The following is a 16,633-nucleotide window of genomic DNA, read 5'->3' as shown; positions in this document are numbered from 1 at the left end:
AGGGGTCTACCAACGTATCGCTGGGTACGTTTTCGGTCATCGCTACTGTTCGTGATGTCGCTACTGGAACAAAGTTATCGGGTATTCCTGAGATCCATAAGATGATCAAAGGGTTTTGCCTTGATGATCAAGTACACCGGTTTCGGCCACCAAGATGGGACCTGAATCTGGTATTATGAGCGTTATCGACCGCACCTTATGAGCCAATCGAATCCTCTTCCCTGCAAGACTTGACGCGGAAGACGGTGTTTTTACTCAGTTTTGCCACGGCTGCCCGTGTCTCAGAACTCCATGCTCTTGATGTAGACTTTGTACGTTTTCACTGAGATCGGCGTGCAGTCAACTTGGGTTTACTCATGAACTTTGTTGCAAAGAATCAGTTACCAGACCAAGCGCCTCGTTCGTATGTTGTGCAGGCCCTCTCCTCTATTGTTGGTCCAGCGGACGTTGAGGACTTGGCGTTGTGCCCTGTCAGAGCCCTGCACGTAAAAAAAAAAAAAAAAACAGTACATCGAGAGGACCAGAATCTTTTCGACAACATCGCAAAAGACTTTTCCTCTCCTGTAACCAGAGTCGGTTGAGGGATATTACCAAAAACACGGTGGCCACCTGGATCCGGTCTTCTATCCTAACCGCCTATCAGAAGGAGGGTTTACCTGCTCCCTCTGCTTCTAATCCACATGAACTCCGTGCCTTGGCTGCCACGATGTCCCTGCACTGCAACACACCCATTCAGCACATTATCACTGGTTGTTTCTGGGTTACGGACTCCATCTTCGCCAACTATTATCTGAGGGATATCTCCACAGAAGACGTTGAGGGGTTCCATCATCTGGGTCCGGTTGTTGCTGCACAGACTCTGTTGAATAAAAGCTGTCCTCGTCGCCGTTGATGTCTGTCTGATTCTGGGCTGCATACCGAGATGTCCATCGAATCGACAGGTGAGGATTGCTTAGACTTTTGTTCTTTTGCACAGTTCACACACTGGTGCCGGAACTTTTGTCTCGATAACCTTTACCCTGCACTGCATGTGGTTATTTGTTGTCGTTATTGAACTAACAGTTCTTTGGTGTACTAGACAGAAAACACTCGGGGGTCTCGTTCTGTTCAATGTTCTGACGGATGCACCTCATTAGGTTGTCGCTTGTTATTACCTAACACCTGCATCCCTAGTGGCTACGACTTCCCACCCTGTCAGAACCAGCATGAGATGTGGCAGCCGCCTCCTGGTCCTTTGTTCTAGGAGTCGCACCTGCCACTGCTGACGGATGCTAACATTACCTGCATTGGTCTGTGACGGGCATCCCTAGGAGGAGAGCTTACCAAGGTTGGCCTTATTCTTCCACTAGTCAGCCTCTTTCCTGTTTGGGGAGTTATCACAAGCATCTACGGATCTCGGCACCCACCACCATCTGTTGAATGCTGCCCTTGTTTGAGGACAGGTAATGTCTAAAGAAATGGAGAAAACTTGGAGTGTTTTCTCTTTTATAGATACATTACCTATCATCAAGATTTCATCCCGCCCGGGCCTCCCCGCTTCCTGTTCTCTGTGCGATGCGCTCAGGGAAAAAGAAGGAAGTTACAGTTATGTGACCGGAACTAGAGAGCAATATGCAGTAGAAGAATTTAGGCCATCCCATTGGCTGTTGGGATGTTCGGACCAGACCACTTGCATGGGAGGGGAGGTGCCCTTGTTTGAGGACAGGTAATGTATCTATAAAAGAGAAAACACTCCAAGTTTTCTCCATTTTGTTAAATAACAACAAATAAACCTTTAGTATATTGTATATTGGAGTATATTATTATTATGCATATTAGACCAACCTTTTTCGACTTAAGTTGAAGGGTTTGTTTTGTGGATTAGAACTATTACATATTTTACCTTTTTTTTCAACAAAATTGTTGACTGCAGAATTCATCATCATGAAATATTTGTTGCTTAGAATCCGTTAGCTATGTCTTAAGAATCATACTTTGTAAATATTTTAGGTATCTTGAAAGACTTACGAATTGCCTGCATCAAGAACAGATTTGAAAGTGAAGAACTGGGTTCTTATCAGCATATGGAGGTAATGATAAAGTACTATGATAAAAATAGTAATAAATCATATTTTAGTGTCACATGATATGTGTGCTTGTATTGTACAGAACAAAATGTTCTTAGTAGAGTATTGCTTTGCACATGTTTTGTCATTACTTACATTAATTAATAGGTTTTATCTTGTCTGAAATTGTATGTATAGCTTAATGTAGAGTTTGAGATCAGGTTGACTTAATAAGGATTTACCAATACTTGACAGAGTTATGGCTGTTGAACCTAGGAAATATGAAAATTGGTTGGGTCCGGTATGGGACATGTTTGCTTTAGCAGTACTCTCGGAGTGCTTGTTAAATTCTGTTTTAATATTACTTACAATATCATTGTTGATATCCACTTTGTATTAACCATAAAATATATTTTAGAAAAATATTTAAACTGCAAATTACTGTAAGAAATATCTCATGACATTTATGTCTTGTTTTCAGAGTGAAAAGCTTTTGTTGTATGATAGTGTGAAACAGGAACTTGAAGAAAAGATTCGAAGGTTGGAGGAAGACAGACATAACATTGACATATCTTCAGGTTGTTACATTTCCGTGTCCTTTTTTGGGGGGTGCTAGGCAAGAAACATATGAACATATTTCTGGAGCAATAAACTATTTATTAAATAAAAAAGAAACGATTTTCTAAGCCTGTTTTCTCTTACAGACATGTAGCTATATGTATTTATAATGCTTAAACACGTGCATTGAAGAAAAACAGGGTCATTAATTACTCCCCCCTCCTCTGAATTCTAAGAGCTTGGGAATTTGTAATGGCTTCAAGAAACTTTGAGGTTTTGTTTAATGTTTGTTGCTTTCTTACATCATAATAGATACATAAAGCATTGCAGCATTTGATTACTTCAGACAATGTTACATTAATTGCATCAGTTCCAATCTTTAATGTGTGGGTGTTGTTTTTTTTTTTTAGATTTGTGGAATGAATCTCAAACCCAAAAGAAAAAGAAGAAAAGTACTGATCCATTTAGCACAGACCGAAGACGGAAACCTGTTACTATTGCAGATATCCTTTTGAATATGATTTATTATAGTTGCCCAACACTTCACTGGGGCTTGTTGTATTTGTTAACTTATCAGTATTGTGCATGACTCAGTTTATGGCTAATTTTGGTGTAAATCATCTGTCCAAACTTTGATGTCACCTGTAAAACAAAACAAAGCTTGGTATTATTAACGGTTGCATTGTGATCCATTTTATCAAGTTTTTATGCTTAGCTTTGTTTCTCATACACACTTTAGGTTTGGATGTAGCTCAGTGATCGAGTGTTTGCCGGAGGTTTGATTGGTTGTAGGATTGAATGTCATTGATTGAATTAGGTTTTTACCTCTCCCAACCAGTGCCCCATAACTGGCAAATCAAAGAGCCTTGGTATGTACTGTCCCGTCTATATATTTTATTTAAAATTTGGAAACACATAACTTTTAGCCTTTCAGGCACCTGCTGTTGTCCGATTTCCAGTTGTAGTTTCTGCACAATAAAACTAATACTTTCTATACAGCTTTTGACTGAAACATATTACAAAAATATAACTTGAAAGGCATTGCATGATAAAAACATTTTCAGGTTATTACATTTTGATATCATGGTTATTTGGCTCGGTTCGATAAAGCTCGCCTGTTACACCGTTATCTAAACCTCTCCAAGTAACCACGATATCAAAACGTAGTAACCTGATATTCTATATATATCTGTGTGTGTGTGTGCCCCTCACTTTTTGGCACCTTGCTACGCCCATTGTTTTATCTTCAGGTCACATTGTTCGTATCAATATATTTGCTTTTGACACCTAATAGCCAATGTGTTTGTAGTGCTGGGGTGCCATTAAATATTCAGTCATTCATTATGTTTTATATTTGTCTTACTTTGAAACGAATGTGAGATATATTCATTTCATATTCCTGACAGCACTGTTTAAAATGTCACTTATGATATGGAATTATTACAAATAAACAAGCAAATGGTTAATGGCAGATATAGGTGGTACTTTGAATTTACATGATTCCATAACCAGTTATTTTCCTTAATTCTTTGTACGACCATATGTTATATATATGCTGAAGGAAATTGATATCATTGAAGACTGGACGGACATTAAGAAGGTATGATTTATATTCCTTGGTCTGGTTTGTGTATCGGACATTTACATGTTTTGATATCAGGATATTTTGTTTCTGTGTAAGCATGGTCGTGTATGTAGGTATTTGGTAGAGTGAACTATTTGTACCGATACTGGAAAGAAATCGTTTGCAGTTATTTTAAGAATGATTGTTAATTTTATATACTTCAAGTATTGTTTCATGTGTGTATGTACATAAATACATTTATTCATGCGGTTTGCACATTTTTCATAGCAATTTTGTTTTCTTTTCAATATTACCTGTCCTCCAAACAAGTGCATTTCCCCCCCACACAAGTGGAATGGTCCGATCATCCCAACAGATAATGGGATGGCCTAAATCTTCTACAGCATGCTCTCTTGTAGTTCCGGTCATGTGACTATAGCTTCCTTCTTTTTCTCTTCGCTATATTGGTCGGACGTGTTTCTTTTGGCTCTGTTCTTGGAGTCAAACTTGTATTTTTTGTGTGATAACTATTTGTGTATTTGACGGATTCGTTTCTGTCATTGTTGTTATGTTTCTCGTTGTACTATTTTGGCGTAAACACTTGTTTTCAAGTGTGTTTTTTCTACCAAAATTGTTGTTACCGGTGAACGTTGTGTGGTCACCATTTGCAAAGATAGCAGTCCTGTTACCGACTTTGTGTTTTTTATGGTTGTCTTTTATTTCTCTTTGAACAGAGATAATTATTTACCATGTCAGATACTAGTAATTTCCGAGTTCAACACTCTTGTAACCATTGTCTTTGTTGTGTTTATCATTGTATTATTTTGGCGTAAACACTTGTTTTCAGTGTGCTTCTACCAAAATTGTTTGCCAATTAACGTTGTGTGGTCACCATTTGCAAAGATGGCGGCCCTGTTACCGGTTTTGTGTTAATGATTTTATATTATTTCTCTTTGTAGAAATTGTTATTATGTCTGATGTTTGTACCATTCGACAAATATTCTGTACTCGTTGCCGGACGTTTCTGTCTAGAGACGATCCACATGAGCTGTGTCCCTCGTGTCGAGTGCCCTGCTCTTCTGAGACTAGATGTGACGCTTGATTTCAGCTGTCAGAGTAGGAGTTTGCGGCCTACTTGAAAATGTTGTCAACCAGATCCAAGAAGACTGACTCTACACCGGCGGGATCTGTGGCGTCTTCCATAGCCGACTTGCTATTTACAGCGATGTCGGCGGTTGCTTCCAGGGCAGATCCTCAACCTGCAAGGGAGGGGTCCGGTTCCGGCCCCCCTCTTCATCGAAAGCAGTACCTAGTACAACTCCAGGACCTACGGCTCCATGGAAGTCACCAGCGGCGGCCAGTGGGTTCCAGTAAGCGGGCCGAAAAGGGTATTTCTTCATCGAAACGTCCATCATCTTCGGGTCGCTGTTTCTGACCCATCTTCAACGGTGCGGGCGTGAGGGTCCAAGGATCACTGTAGTGGTCGAAGCCGAAGCTATTCTCTACGAAATCCAGTGGCTCCATCGGTTCCTCCACGACGATTATCGGCGGATGCGGGGTCCACGGTATCCAGACTGGACCGTCCATGGTCCAGCTCTCCGGTATCCACACGGGAATGCCCACGGTCCGGTTCTCCGGTATCCAGACGGGACCATCCACAGTCCGGGTCTCCATCGGGACATGACCAGAGCAACCGGGTTGCCTGTTCACGGGTGCTACTTGACTTTTCTGATGATGTATCGCTTCCTGCGGTGCTGGAAGATCTGGATTCGGCGGACCACCTGTCACTGAGGGACTGTCTGGCTGTCATATAGGAGATGCTACCGTCGCTGGCCCATCCACCGGTTCCAGTCAAGAAGGGTCCGGTTCCGATGATCGCCATGGAGGTTCCACCGGCAGATGTCGTCATTCGATTGTTGGCTGCCACAGGGCCCCGTCAGTTTACACGGCTACCAGTAACCGGCCTGTGCAGATCGCTTCTTCCAGCAAGCAGACGGAGCCCTGTAACGAACTGGAAGATTGCATCATCGGCTCACCGTTTGGTACCATCGCCCCGTGATCGATCGAAGTGGTACAGCGTCCAGGGTTCCACCGGTTCCTGCCTGTCCGTGTCTCCATTTGCAGTCAGTACACCGGACTGTCCACACCGGTCGGCAGCTGATCCGGCATTCAGGGTTTACACCGGCTCCTGACGGGACCGTCCATGGTCTGTGTTTCCGTTTGCAGTCAGTACATAGGACCGTCCACACCGGTCAGCAGCTGATCCGACGTTCAGGGTTTACACCGGCTCCTGACAAGACCGTCCACGGTCTGTGTTCCGTTTGCAGTCAGTACATTGGACCGTCCACACTGATTGCAGACAGTACATTGGATTGAATTGCCTGTGCCAGGTTCCTGAGGGATGTTTTCATCACTGCACAATCCACTGGCACCATTCTAGAAGGTTTCCGTTTTGATGACTGATCTGATGTCGCGGTTTCCATGAGTTGGCTTCGTTTGTGGCCTTCCCCATTCGTCACAATGAACGTATCCCGTCTTCAACCTATCCTTCTGTCATTGGTGTGGCGCTAGCCTTGGATGACGCTGTTTCCGGCGGGACCAGACGTCTTCCTAGAACAGATCAGCACGTCCAGTTGATGGCTTCAGTTCAGCGTAGATGTTTGTACATGCTGTCCTATTTGATGTTTTCCTGGCGTCCATAGCTCCTCAGGTGCAGGATGCCAGATGGTATGCCTTGTTCCAGCTGTCGGCTTCAATATTGGTCTGCCTTACATCTTTTGTGATGTCGATGTCCACACTATCGTCAACTGGCTTGCCTGAAGCGATCCATTCTTGACTTTCAACAAGCCGGACATCTTGGCAGACCTGTGGTCTACATCCAAGCTGTTTGCCGTGAAGGGGTTCGACGTTACAAGCGTTCCGGGTTGGTGATGAAGACGGTCTACTGGTCCGGTCACTTGTGTTGGTCCATCTGTTGCTCAAGGAAAGTTCAGCGATATTCGGCAGATCGTTCACTTTATCCGGTGGCGATGCAAGACAGTCGCTACTTCCGCTGGTTCCGGAAGTCATCCAGTTGCCATCACGTGGTACGGGGTTTTTACCGTGATCGTTTTACTACGGTTCATTGCGGCTTATCAACTCACTGACGTTCACTGTTGTTACCGCCAGCGTTTCTGACCGATGCTGTCTAGATTGTCTCTGCTGATGTCTCGCACCGGGTGGTGTGACGGCCGTGGATTTTAGCCGGTTGCTGTTTGTGTTGCTTCACTTCCACGTATATTGGGCTTATAGTGTAGCAGGTCTCTACGCTGTCATTGGCTCTTGACTGTTTCACGGGATCACTGTTTCCGATGTCCTGGTTCCTGCATCACTCTACTACTGTTTCATGAAGTATCATTGCAAGAGTGATTTTGACGTCGGCGCAACATTTGACGCTTAGAGGTCGACTCCAGCTTCGCCGTATCCAGTTGTTTCTGAATCCATGCATTCAGTGCTAATTGCTGATCCGGTTACCAGTCGCCCTGCAGTCCAGTCCCTGATGGTGGCAGCGGCACACTCCAGCAGTCTTCTGTGGCTGACGTTTCGCCTGTACGACTTGGTGCACGATGTGCCTCTGCAGTTCCGTGCTCGACATATTCCATTGATCTCCAATGTCCTAGCAGACTGTTTATCCTGGCTGTCATCTCCTCAATCAACTGAGTGGATGCTACATCTGGAGGCTTTTCGATGGGTGTGCGAGCGTCTCTGGACACCGAACATCGACCTGTTCGCCACCAAGTTCAACCTTCAACTTCGGGTCTATGTGTCGCCAGTTCCAGATCCAGATGCCATCGACCTAGATGCTCTTGCCATCAGCTGGGATCAGATGGGTGTATACGCCTTCCCACTTCCGATCCTGCTGCCCAGGGTGCTACAGTGGTTTCAACAATACTGTTGCCTGCTGTTGTTCGCACCGATGTACATTTGCTGCCTCTGCCAGAGGTTTCATCTGCTGCTGCAATCCCACATCTTGGCTCTACCATCTGCAACCATGCTTCTGCCGGCTACACGCGTGGATCTTATTGCCATAGGTCTGATGAAGCAGGGTTTTTCTTCTCAGTTTACTGCGGCAATTCTGCCGGCTCATCGATCATCTCCTACTGCGGCATACAATGTCCGATGGTGCCTGCGGCATCAACTCCAGCCTCGGACGGTTCCTGTACCTCATCTGGCTGATTTCCTGGTGTACCTCTGTTTATCTCTGAATCTCAAGGGCTCAACGATTGCGGGTTACATCTCGGTCTTCGCTACTGTCCGTGATCCTGCTACTGGTACGAAGTTATCTGCTATCTCGGAGATCCTTAAGATGATTCATGGGTTTCAATCAGAAGATCAAGTTCATCGCTTCATCCTCCAAAGTGGATCTTGAATCTGGTTTTGAGGTCCTTGACTGTGGTACCCTATGAGCCAATGAAAGAGTCCTCCTTGAAAGCTGTTACTCGGACGACTGTCTTCTTGTTGGGGTTCTCAACGGCTGCTCGTGTTTCTGAACTACATGCCTTGGATGTGGACCTAGTTCGGTGTCACCGTGAATGCAAATCGGTTACCTTGGGGTTCCTCATGAACTTTGTGGCGAAGAATCGGCTTCCTGATCAACCGCCGTGAACGTATGTGGTCCAAGAGTTATCGTCCATCCTGGGTCCGGCTGATACTGAAGTCTTGGCTTTGTGTCCTGTTCAAGCTCTGAACCACTATATTGAAAGGACTCGCTCGTTCGCCAATACTGTTCGAGGTTGTTCCTTTCTTGTCACCAGACGCACTTAACAGTCATTACCAAGAATACTGCGGCTCCTTGGATTGGATTTACAATTCTGTCGGTGTACCAGACTGCAGGTTTGCCTGCACATTCTGCCTCAAACCCGCATGAGCTGCGTGCACTGGCCGCCACCATGTCTTTGCAAACACTCGTATCCAGCACATACTCACTGGCTGTTTCTGAGCGACGGACGCCATATTGTCAACTCTTACCTGAGGGACGTCTCCACTGAGGATGTCGAGGGTCCTGTGGTGGCTGCCAGACACTGGTGAACACTAGCTGTCCTCGTCGCCGTTGAGGGTTGCTGTTGGATTCCAGGCTGCACACCGAGATGTCCTTCGAATCGACATCTGAAGACTGCTGAGACATTTGTTCTTTTGCACCTTTCATGTACTGGTGCCGGAACTTTTGTCTGGATAACATTTTCCTTTGCACAGTCTGCATTTGGTATTGTTTCCTAACTGGACTAACAGGTTTTTGGTGTACTGGTCAGAAAACACTCAGGGACCTGTTTAGTTCAGTGTTCTGATGGATGCACCCATACAATGTTGTTGCTCGTTATTTTTAATCACACTTCAGTACGTTGGGAGGTTACCTAATACCTGCATCCCTGGTGGCTACGTCTTCCCACCCTGTCAGAACCTGCATATGATGTGGCTTCCGTCTCCAGTTCCTGTTGGTTTCTTGGTGTCAGGCTTGCCACTGCTGACGGATGCCGCCTTTCCGGTTGCTGTTCCTAACATCACTTGCATTGGGCTGTGACGGGCATCCCTTGGAAGAGGGGTCTTTATGGTTGGCCTAACTCTTCCACTGGTAAGTCTCCCTCCGGTCTCTGGGAGTTTTAAGAGCATCTTCGGATTTGGTACCCACCACCGTCTGTTGAATGCTGCACTTGTTTTGAGGACAGATAATATTGAAAAGAAATGGAGATATTACCTGTCCTCAAGGGTTTATTCCCACCCGTGCCTCCCCGCTTCCCGTCATCCGTGTGATGCACTCAGTGAAAAAGAAGGAAGCTATAGTTACATGACCAGAACTACAAGGGAGCATGCTGTAGAAGATGTAGGCCATCCCATTATCTGTTGGGATGATCAGACCAGTCCACTTGCGTGGGGGGGGGGGGGGGGGGAATGCACTTGTTTTGAGGACAGGTAATATCTCTATAAAAGAGAAAACACTTAAAGTTTTCTCCAATTTAAATTTTTTTTTTTTTTAATCTACCTGATATATTGACTGTTGAATGTTCATTATTCACATTATTTTTATAGGCTTTGAAACAACAGGCACAAAGAAGAAAGTCGGAATGTAAGTGCATGTACGTCTTATTTGAAAATTCTGTTTAATGAGCCTTTATTTTGTGACATTTTGTTCAACTAAGACTGGTGGCACTATAATTTCACTTTTGAAAGCTGTTGCTGTGTGAAAATAATATATCTGATTATTCAACAGGCCTAACATCAAAACTAGATGTACCAAATGTAAAAACATCAAAACTAGATGTACCAAATGTAAAAACATCAAAACTAGATGTACCAAATGTAAAAACATCAAAACTAGATGTACCAAATGTAAAAACATCAAAACTAGATGTACCAAATCTAAAAACGATTGGCTTTCCAGAAATTATTGTATAAAGACTACTTCAATTTAAAGAAACAAAATTTAAACTAAGTAGGAAAAAATCAGTTAAAAACGAACATTGGCTAAATTTAAAAATACAACCAATAATTCCTTTGTGACCCAAAAGCTGTATGTGTTTAAAGCATTTGTTTTCAGGATATGTGCATGTTTGTTAAGATAGTCAAACTAAATACACTCAAATAAAGGCCCATTAAACATACACTTTCCTGATTAGCTTTTTCACCAAAACCAGTATATAATGGCATTTATAAGTGTTTTATCAGTATATTTGGCAGTTTATTGACATGACAAAGTCTTCTGTTGTTCATCCTTTTTTTCACTTTGACAATTCTTTTCCGCGATTTTCATGTTTAGTGTTAGTCACATTCATTAATTTTACCTGATGAATCTAGTTCTAATTTGTTGTTTGTTTTAATTTCAGTGTGACACAACAAAAGCTTGCAAACATAAACACTTTTGCAAGATGAAAAGAAAACTAAGTTAGTTACAAGCAAACAAACAGTCACCCTTGATAACCATATCGTCAACCAGTACAAGCAGTGGTCAAAGATTGGTAGATTTTTACAGTGTTCTGTGATAGATCAATCTTAATGTCACCAATGACAAAAAATGTTGGTGATCCGACATTTCTTAACATACATTCATTTCAATCGAAGATGAAGCTAAATCATGGACTAAATGCATAATCAGCACATTGTGACTGTTGACGTTATGCTAATGTTGAACACAGAAAACTGTTACAGTGTTATTCCAATGACCACATGACACCTTTTAAGGATTTCTGTTGATCAGTCATCCAATCAGCTGATCTTTGCATCCACTGAATGTTCTTGAAGCACGTTGCTCAAGTTCCAGGCATCAAAATAAGTCGAGAATGGTTGTTCAGCGTAACAGGAGATTACCACGTCAAGAAATGCCTCCTAGATTTTGTTATCAGTACAATGAAAACTGATAAGAATCAGAATAACAAAGTATTGGCATGTTTGTGAAGGAATGACAATGGGGATTGTAAACTTCATAAATGTGTCATAACCTAGATGTTACCAGACTCGTAATTTAAGGTAACCTGTACATGGGTTACTGGGAACTATGCTTAATTCAGTGCCTGACAATGTGCACTTAGCAAACATATCGAGTTTGTCTTCTCACTCCCAGCTTATCACATATTTCTCTCATACCAGGTCATCTGAGAAACTACTGTATGGTGTTCATCTGTTTATAACTATCCAGAGATCTGGCCTGTGATAGACATGCCCAAAACCGTAGTGGTATAGGGGCATGTTAAAGGTACTCTCTCTCTCTTCCGACGCCATATAATCGTAAATAAAATGTGTTGAGTATGTTGTTAAATAAAACATTTCCTTCCTTCCTCTCTCTATTTCTGTTTATAACAACCAAGTGGAGCATTCAACCAATAGTGACGTCATCCTTTACATTTCAATGTGACTATCAGGGAAGAATCTAGCAATACAGATTGGTTGATAATGTCTACATATGCAGTGTATTGCTATTTACATTGGTTGTTAGTTTCATATAGCGCACATTTCTGTTTTTCGTTATCAAGTGAAATATTTGTACCATTCTCTTCATCAGATATTTTATGGTAAAACTTTACAGTTATGTCTACATTATTGAAGAATGTTGTAATACAACATTAAGCATTAGCTGTTGGTATACGTATTATATAGTATTGTTTACAATCATTACTTATGGTGTCATGGAGGAATTCATGATATATTTGATGATGTACCGTTTTTCTTGTGTAACAAAGAATTCGAGACATGTACATCAAAGTGCTAATTGTGGTATGGGATGCTACCAAATATTTAAAAATATCTCTGGATGGACAATTTCAAATCCTGTTTTTCTAATAAAATTTCAGATACTATTGGTAAAACCAAAACTTTGTTTTGTTTTTGTTAAATGGAAACACGAGGTCACAACCAGGGTAAGGATGATTCAGTTTTTGTTAAAAGCATCTAAGATTTATTGAAATTGTACCATTTTTATACACCCGTCTAGTGATTTACCTAGAAATTTGGCAAGGCATGGTAGACCAAACAATTTTGGGGCATATTCACCATTTTCTGGGCACTTGTTTTTCATTAAAAATACACAAAAATGAATTGAAATAAACACTAATGTAATTTATGTGCTTGCTTTAATAAATAAATGGCAAAAGATATAAAATGGTGCTAGACTATTGAGCAGACCTGTCAACCCTCCTGGATTCGGCAGGAGTCTCCTGGTATTTGATCAAATCTCCTGACAACCTGTGCAGGAGACAATTTCTCCTGTTAAATGACATTTTTGTAAGCATAAAAAAAATTTGATGCCCTTTTGCCAAAATAACATAAGGGAAGTAACTATGACGGATCTGAAGTGCCAGACTCTGGCCCAGGGTTGACAGCAATACACACAATGCATGTTAAAATCACATTGAAGACAACAAAAAGACCAATTAGCTATATAAAGATACTTGTGTCAGTTAATTTTGTATGTTTGAGCAGTAAAACTTTGGTAACAAGGGTACACTTCAATAGATTTATTTTTTTTGCAATTAATAAATGTTGTGTTTGATATAAAGTTATCCACAGAAATGGGTATAATTCCGGTATATTTCACACAATGTCCGTAATGAGGTTTTACTTCATTAATGGAAATACAATGTTTATTGCATCATTATAATGATTTTAAATAAGTATCACGCCACTGTTCCTCATTATAGTAAAAACTGAATATTAATTTATAAGATTTATATAAATTTGTCTTGGGTACTTCAATTTGGGTACACTAGCCACAAATGATGATGTAACGTAACCTGTAAAAAGTGTAAGTGTAATGCCGTAAATGTACTAATTAAATTTTTTAATTTCTTGTTAATGTTCTTAACATTTTGGGATAAAAGAGATTTTTAATTATTTTTTTTATTAAATCATAATGATATTTAAACTTTGAAAAGAAATATATATACACACATTTAAAAAAAAAAAAAAAAAAAATTAATTTAAAATAAATTTTAAAGCCAAGGTCTAAGGTTAACAAGTATATATGACATTATGTAGTGTTCATATAACATTGTAATAATGTTTACAACAACCTTGTGATTTTGGGTTAAATTGTGTGAAGTTAAAAAATCTCCTGTTTTTTGACAAAATCTCCTGCTTTTTCAACACACACCTGCTTTCTCTTGACTAAAGGTTGACAGGTCTGCTATTGAGGCATGGTGCTGCACCATGCTAAAACAAGCTAGGGAAAACACTACACCAGTCTATGTTGGGTTTTATTATGTTATGACGTCCGTCTGTCTGTTAACGTTTTCTTGTCGGGACCATATCTTGCATACAGGACCATCAAATCTCACATATAGGAACAACTTGGGATGGTGGTGTGTCACATACAATTGTGTCACTGTGACCTACGTTTCATGGTTACTGCACATAACAGTAAATTCTTGTCCGGATCATATCTTGCATACAGGACCATCAAACCTCACGTAGGAACAATGTGGGATGGCAGTGTGTCGCATACTATTACTAGGTCACTGTGACCTACTTTTCACGGTCTTATGCACAACAGTAAATCCTTATCCTGATCTTGCATGTAAGAAAAACCTGGGATAGTGGTGTGTCACAATTACTAGGTCACTGTGATACAAATAAATGAAATAATTTGTCTCTATTCATTAATATCTATGGTTTTCCAACAAACTCTTAATGGGCATATCATGTACCTCACCGGTACTCTTGTTTTATTTTAAAATGGAACTCATAGTCACAGCCCTGTTTAGTATACATGTATCCTGATGTAAAAAAACCAAACCCAAAAACAAATGTTCCTAGTTTGGTGCTATTATAACACGTTTGGAAATGTATTGTATATGCCATTTTAATTGTTTATGACATCAAACTCTGGACAGTGTTTAAAACATCGGCTGTGACCCTGTCTTATTTTAATGTGTACTTGGAACAAACCAATATATGCCTGGCTCAAACCATTCATTTTAATTTTGAAGACCTGCTTCACTTGGCTGTGACCCCATGTGTTCATTTTAATATGTACTCTGAACAAACCAATATATGCCCTGCTTAAATTGGCGAGATCTAAAGCCCTGGCAGATGCTGTGGTCGTTTCACAGATGAGATGAATGAAGGCAGGGCTTCTGGATTATGGTAGCCCCACTCCCATGGCTAGTGATATTCAATGTTGGGATAGTAAGCAACTACTATTGCTATGGCCGATGGCTAGTGAAAAAATGTCAAATGCTGCATTGAAGTCCATTTTGTAAATATGAATATCCTGCCCTCCACCCCCAGCCAGTGTTTTTAAGCTAAATCTCCTTTAGGTGACACATCCGATTATAATTACTACTGTATTAGTAAAATTGTATTAATTCAAAGTAAAGTAGGGTTAATGGATTTTATAAAAATTCTAGAAGCCCTGATGAAGGTTACTGTAAAGTACATGTATACAAGACATTATGGATTCAATACGACGCAGACCATAACAGCAGAGGAAGCTACTACAAACTTTCAAGGGAAGACCGTATGCATGTCGAGGATGATGAATACTCATGATCACTGGCTAGACAGACTGGTTTTTACAGCCAACATAAAATGAATGTGATATGATAGAACATTATGGTACCAGTCTAATTATTCACTAACACCACCATACTCCTGAACACACCATAGGATAATTTTCTGCAACATTGTGAATTTGTCCCTGCTACCAAAACCTGAGGAAAGCAGTCTGACCTTCAGATGAACCCCTGAAGGAGAAACTGTTTGGTCCCATAAAGGTCGCAGAGTTGGGGTTCCTGTTCAGTGGCGTAGCATGGGTTGCCAGCACCCGGGGCAAGGCAAGTATTGCGCCCCCATACCAGTGGACCATTAGCACTCCCAGTCCCTTCCACCTGTCCAGAATTTTGCATGCCCACGCTACGCCACTGTTCCTGTTTGAGCATTAGAAAAGGAATATTCTGTCTAACCAAAAGTGAGTTAACAACTTAGTGAGAAGTAACTCGGCCTCAAGCTAAGTGAGGTGTTTGTAAGGTTACTGTCAGAGATGTTTCTCTTTTTAACAACCATCAACCCATGAATTATTATTTAATACTTTTGAATGGATAAGCCACATTAATTTTTGTATTGTGCCATGCCATTTCTTCAATACCCTTTGGCTAAAGTTGCCAATTTAGGTTGTATAAAAATATATTGTCAATCTTAAAACTCGGAAGTCGAGTGTTATTCCATGGCTTTATCTTAAAACAAATTTTAAAACGTGATGAATATCTTGTATGTTGTATGAAGGCAAGTGATAATAACCACTCATAGTGACAACACACACATGCATTATAACTGTAGGCCTACATGTGTTTGTATTTCACATTCATATTATATAATATATTATTATCCACATAGTTCAAGATATACAGGGAAATATAACCAGTATGACACGCGTGTCGTGGTTTCACGTGGACGATGAATGACGTAATTTTGGGAAGCGATGTCGTAACATAATGCAGCTTCCCCAGTCTTGGCTCTGTATAATCATTGATCAAAACGATGTCATTTTGTCACCTCCTTCTGGTTTATGTTTGAACGTTTTGACATGGTCCTTATTATTCATAAAAATAATATGAATAATAAGGAAGTTATTACACTTGCATATGAATTGTACTAATTTTACTAAACTTGTGTCAGGATTCATATATTACCCTTGGTATTGCTCGGGCAATACAAGAATCATGACACTAGTTTTGTAAAATCAGTATGACACACAAGCTCGTATAATAATCTCTATAAAAGATGGTGAGTTGAGACTAACTTTAATACCCAGATATGTTCATGCCGCAATAATATTTCACATAACCAAATTACCTATTTGAAACAGATACAATCTAGTGTTGACATACTGAATGTTTTCTCATATTAAAATTTTGTCACTAATATTGTTTCAACAAAAGTCGTGGAAGTTTATTTTTAAAATCAGCTTTAAAACTATATTTTCAAAATGAAACAAAAAACCCAA

General features: G+C 40.8%; 1 protein-coding gene across 2 annotated transcripts in view; it reads left to right on the top strand.

The window, feature by feature from the left end:
* Positions 1-12,506, top strand: part of LOC121369637 (breast cancer metastasis-suppressor 1-like protein) — a 17,769-nt gene extending 5,263 nt beyond the window's left edge. Inside the window, exons 4-9 of one of the 2 annotated variants that reach the window (XM_041494672.1) lie at positions 1,990-2,069; positions 2,527-2,623; positions 3,014-3,106; positions 4,139-4,203; positions 10,231-10,267; positions 11,025-12,506. In XM_041494672.1, coding sequence (XP_041350606.1) covers positions 1,990-2,069; positions 2,527-2,623; positions 3,014-3,106; positions 4,139-4,203; positions 10,231-10,267; positions 11,025-11,029 — 377 coding nt within the window. In that variant the 3' untranslated portion in view covers positions 11,030-12,506. Of the gene's footprint in view, positions 1-1,989; positions 2,070-2,526; positions 2,624-3,013; positions 3,107-4,138; positions 4,204-10,230; positions 10,278-11,024 lie in introns of both variants that reach the window. The other variant, XM_041494671.1, reaches the window with a different exon arrangement.
* Positions 12,507-16,633: the final 4,127 nt, after the last annotated feature.

Source organism: Gigantopelta aegis, chromosome 4, assembly GCF_016097555.1.
Source record: "Gigantopelta aegis isolate Gae_Host chromosome 4, Gae_host_genome, whole genome shotgun sequence".
NCBI classification, from domain to species: Eukaryota; Metazoa; Mollusca; class Gastropoda; order Neomphalida; family Peltospiridae; genus Gigantopelta; species Gigantopelta aegis.
Note: the sequence above shows the minus strand (reverse complement) of the source record. Positions and strands in the feature narration are given on the sequence as shown.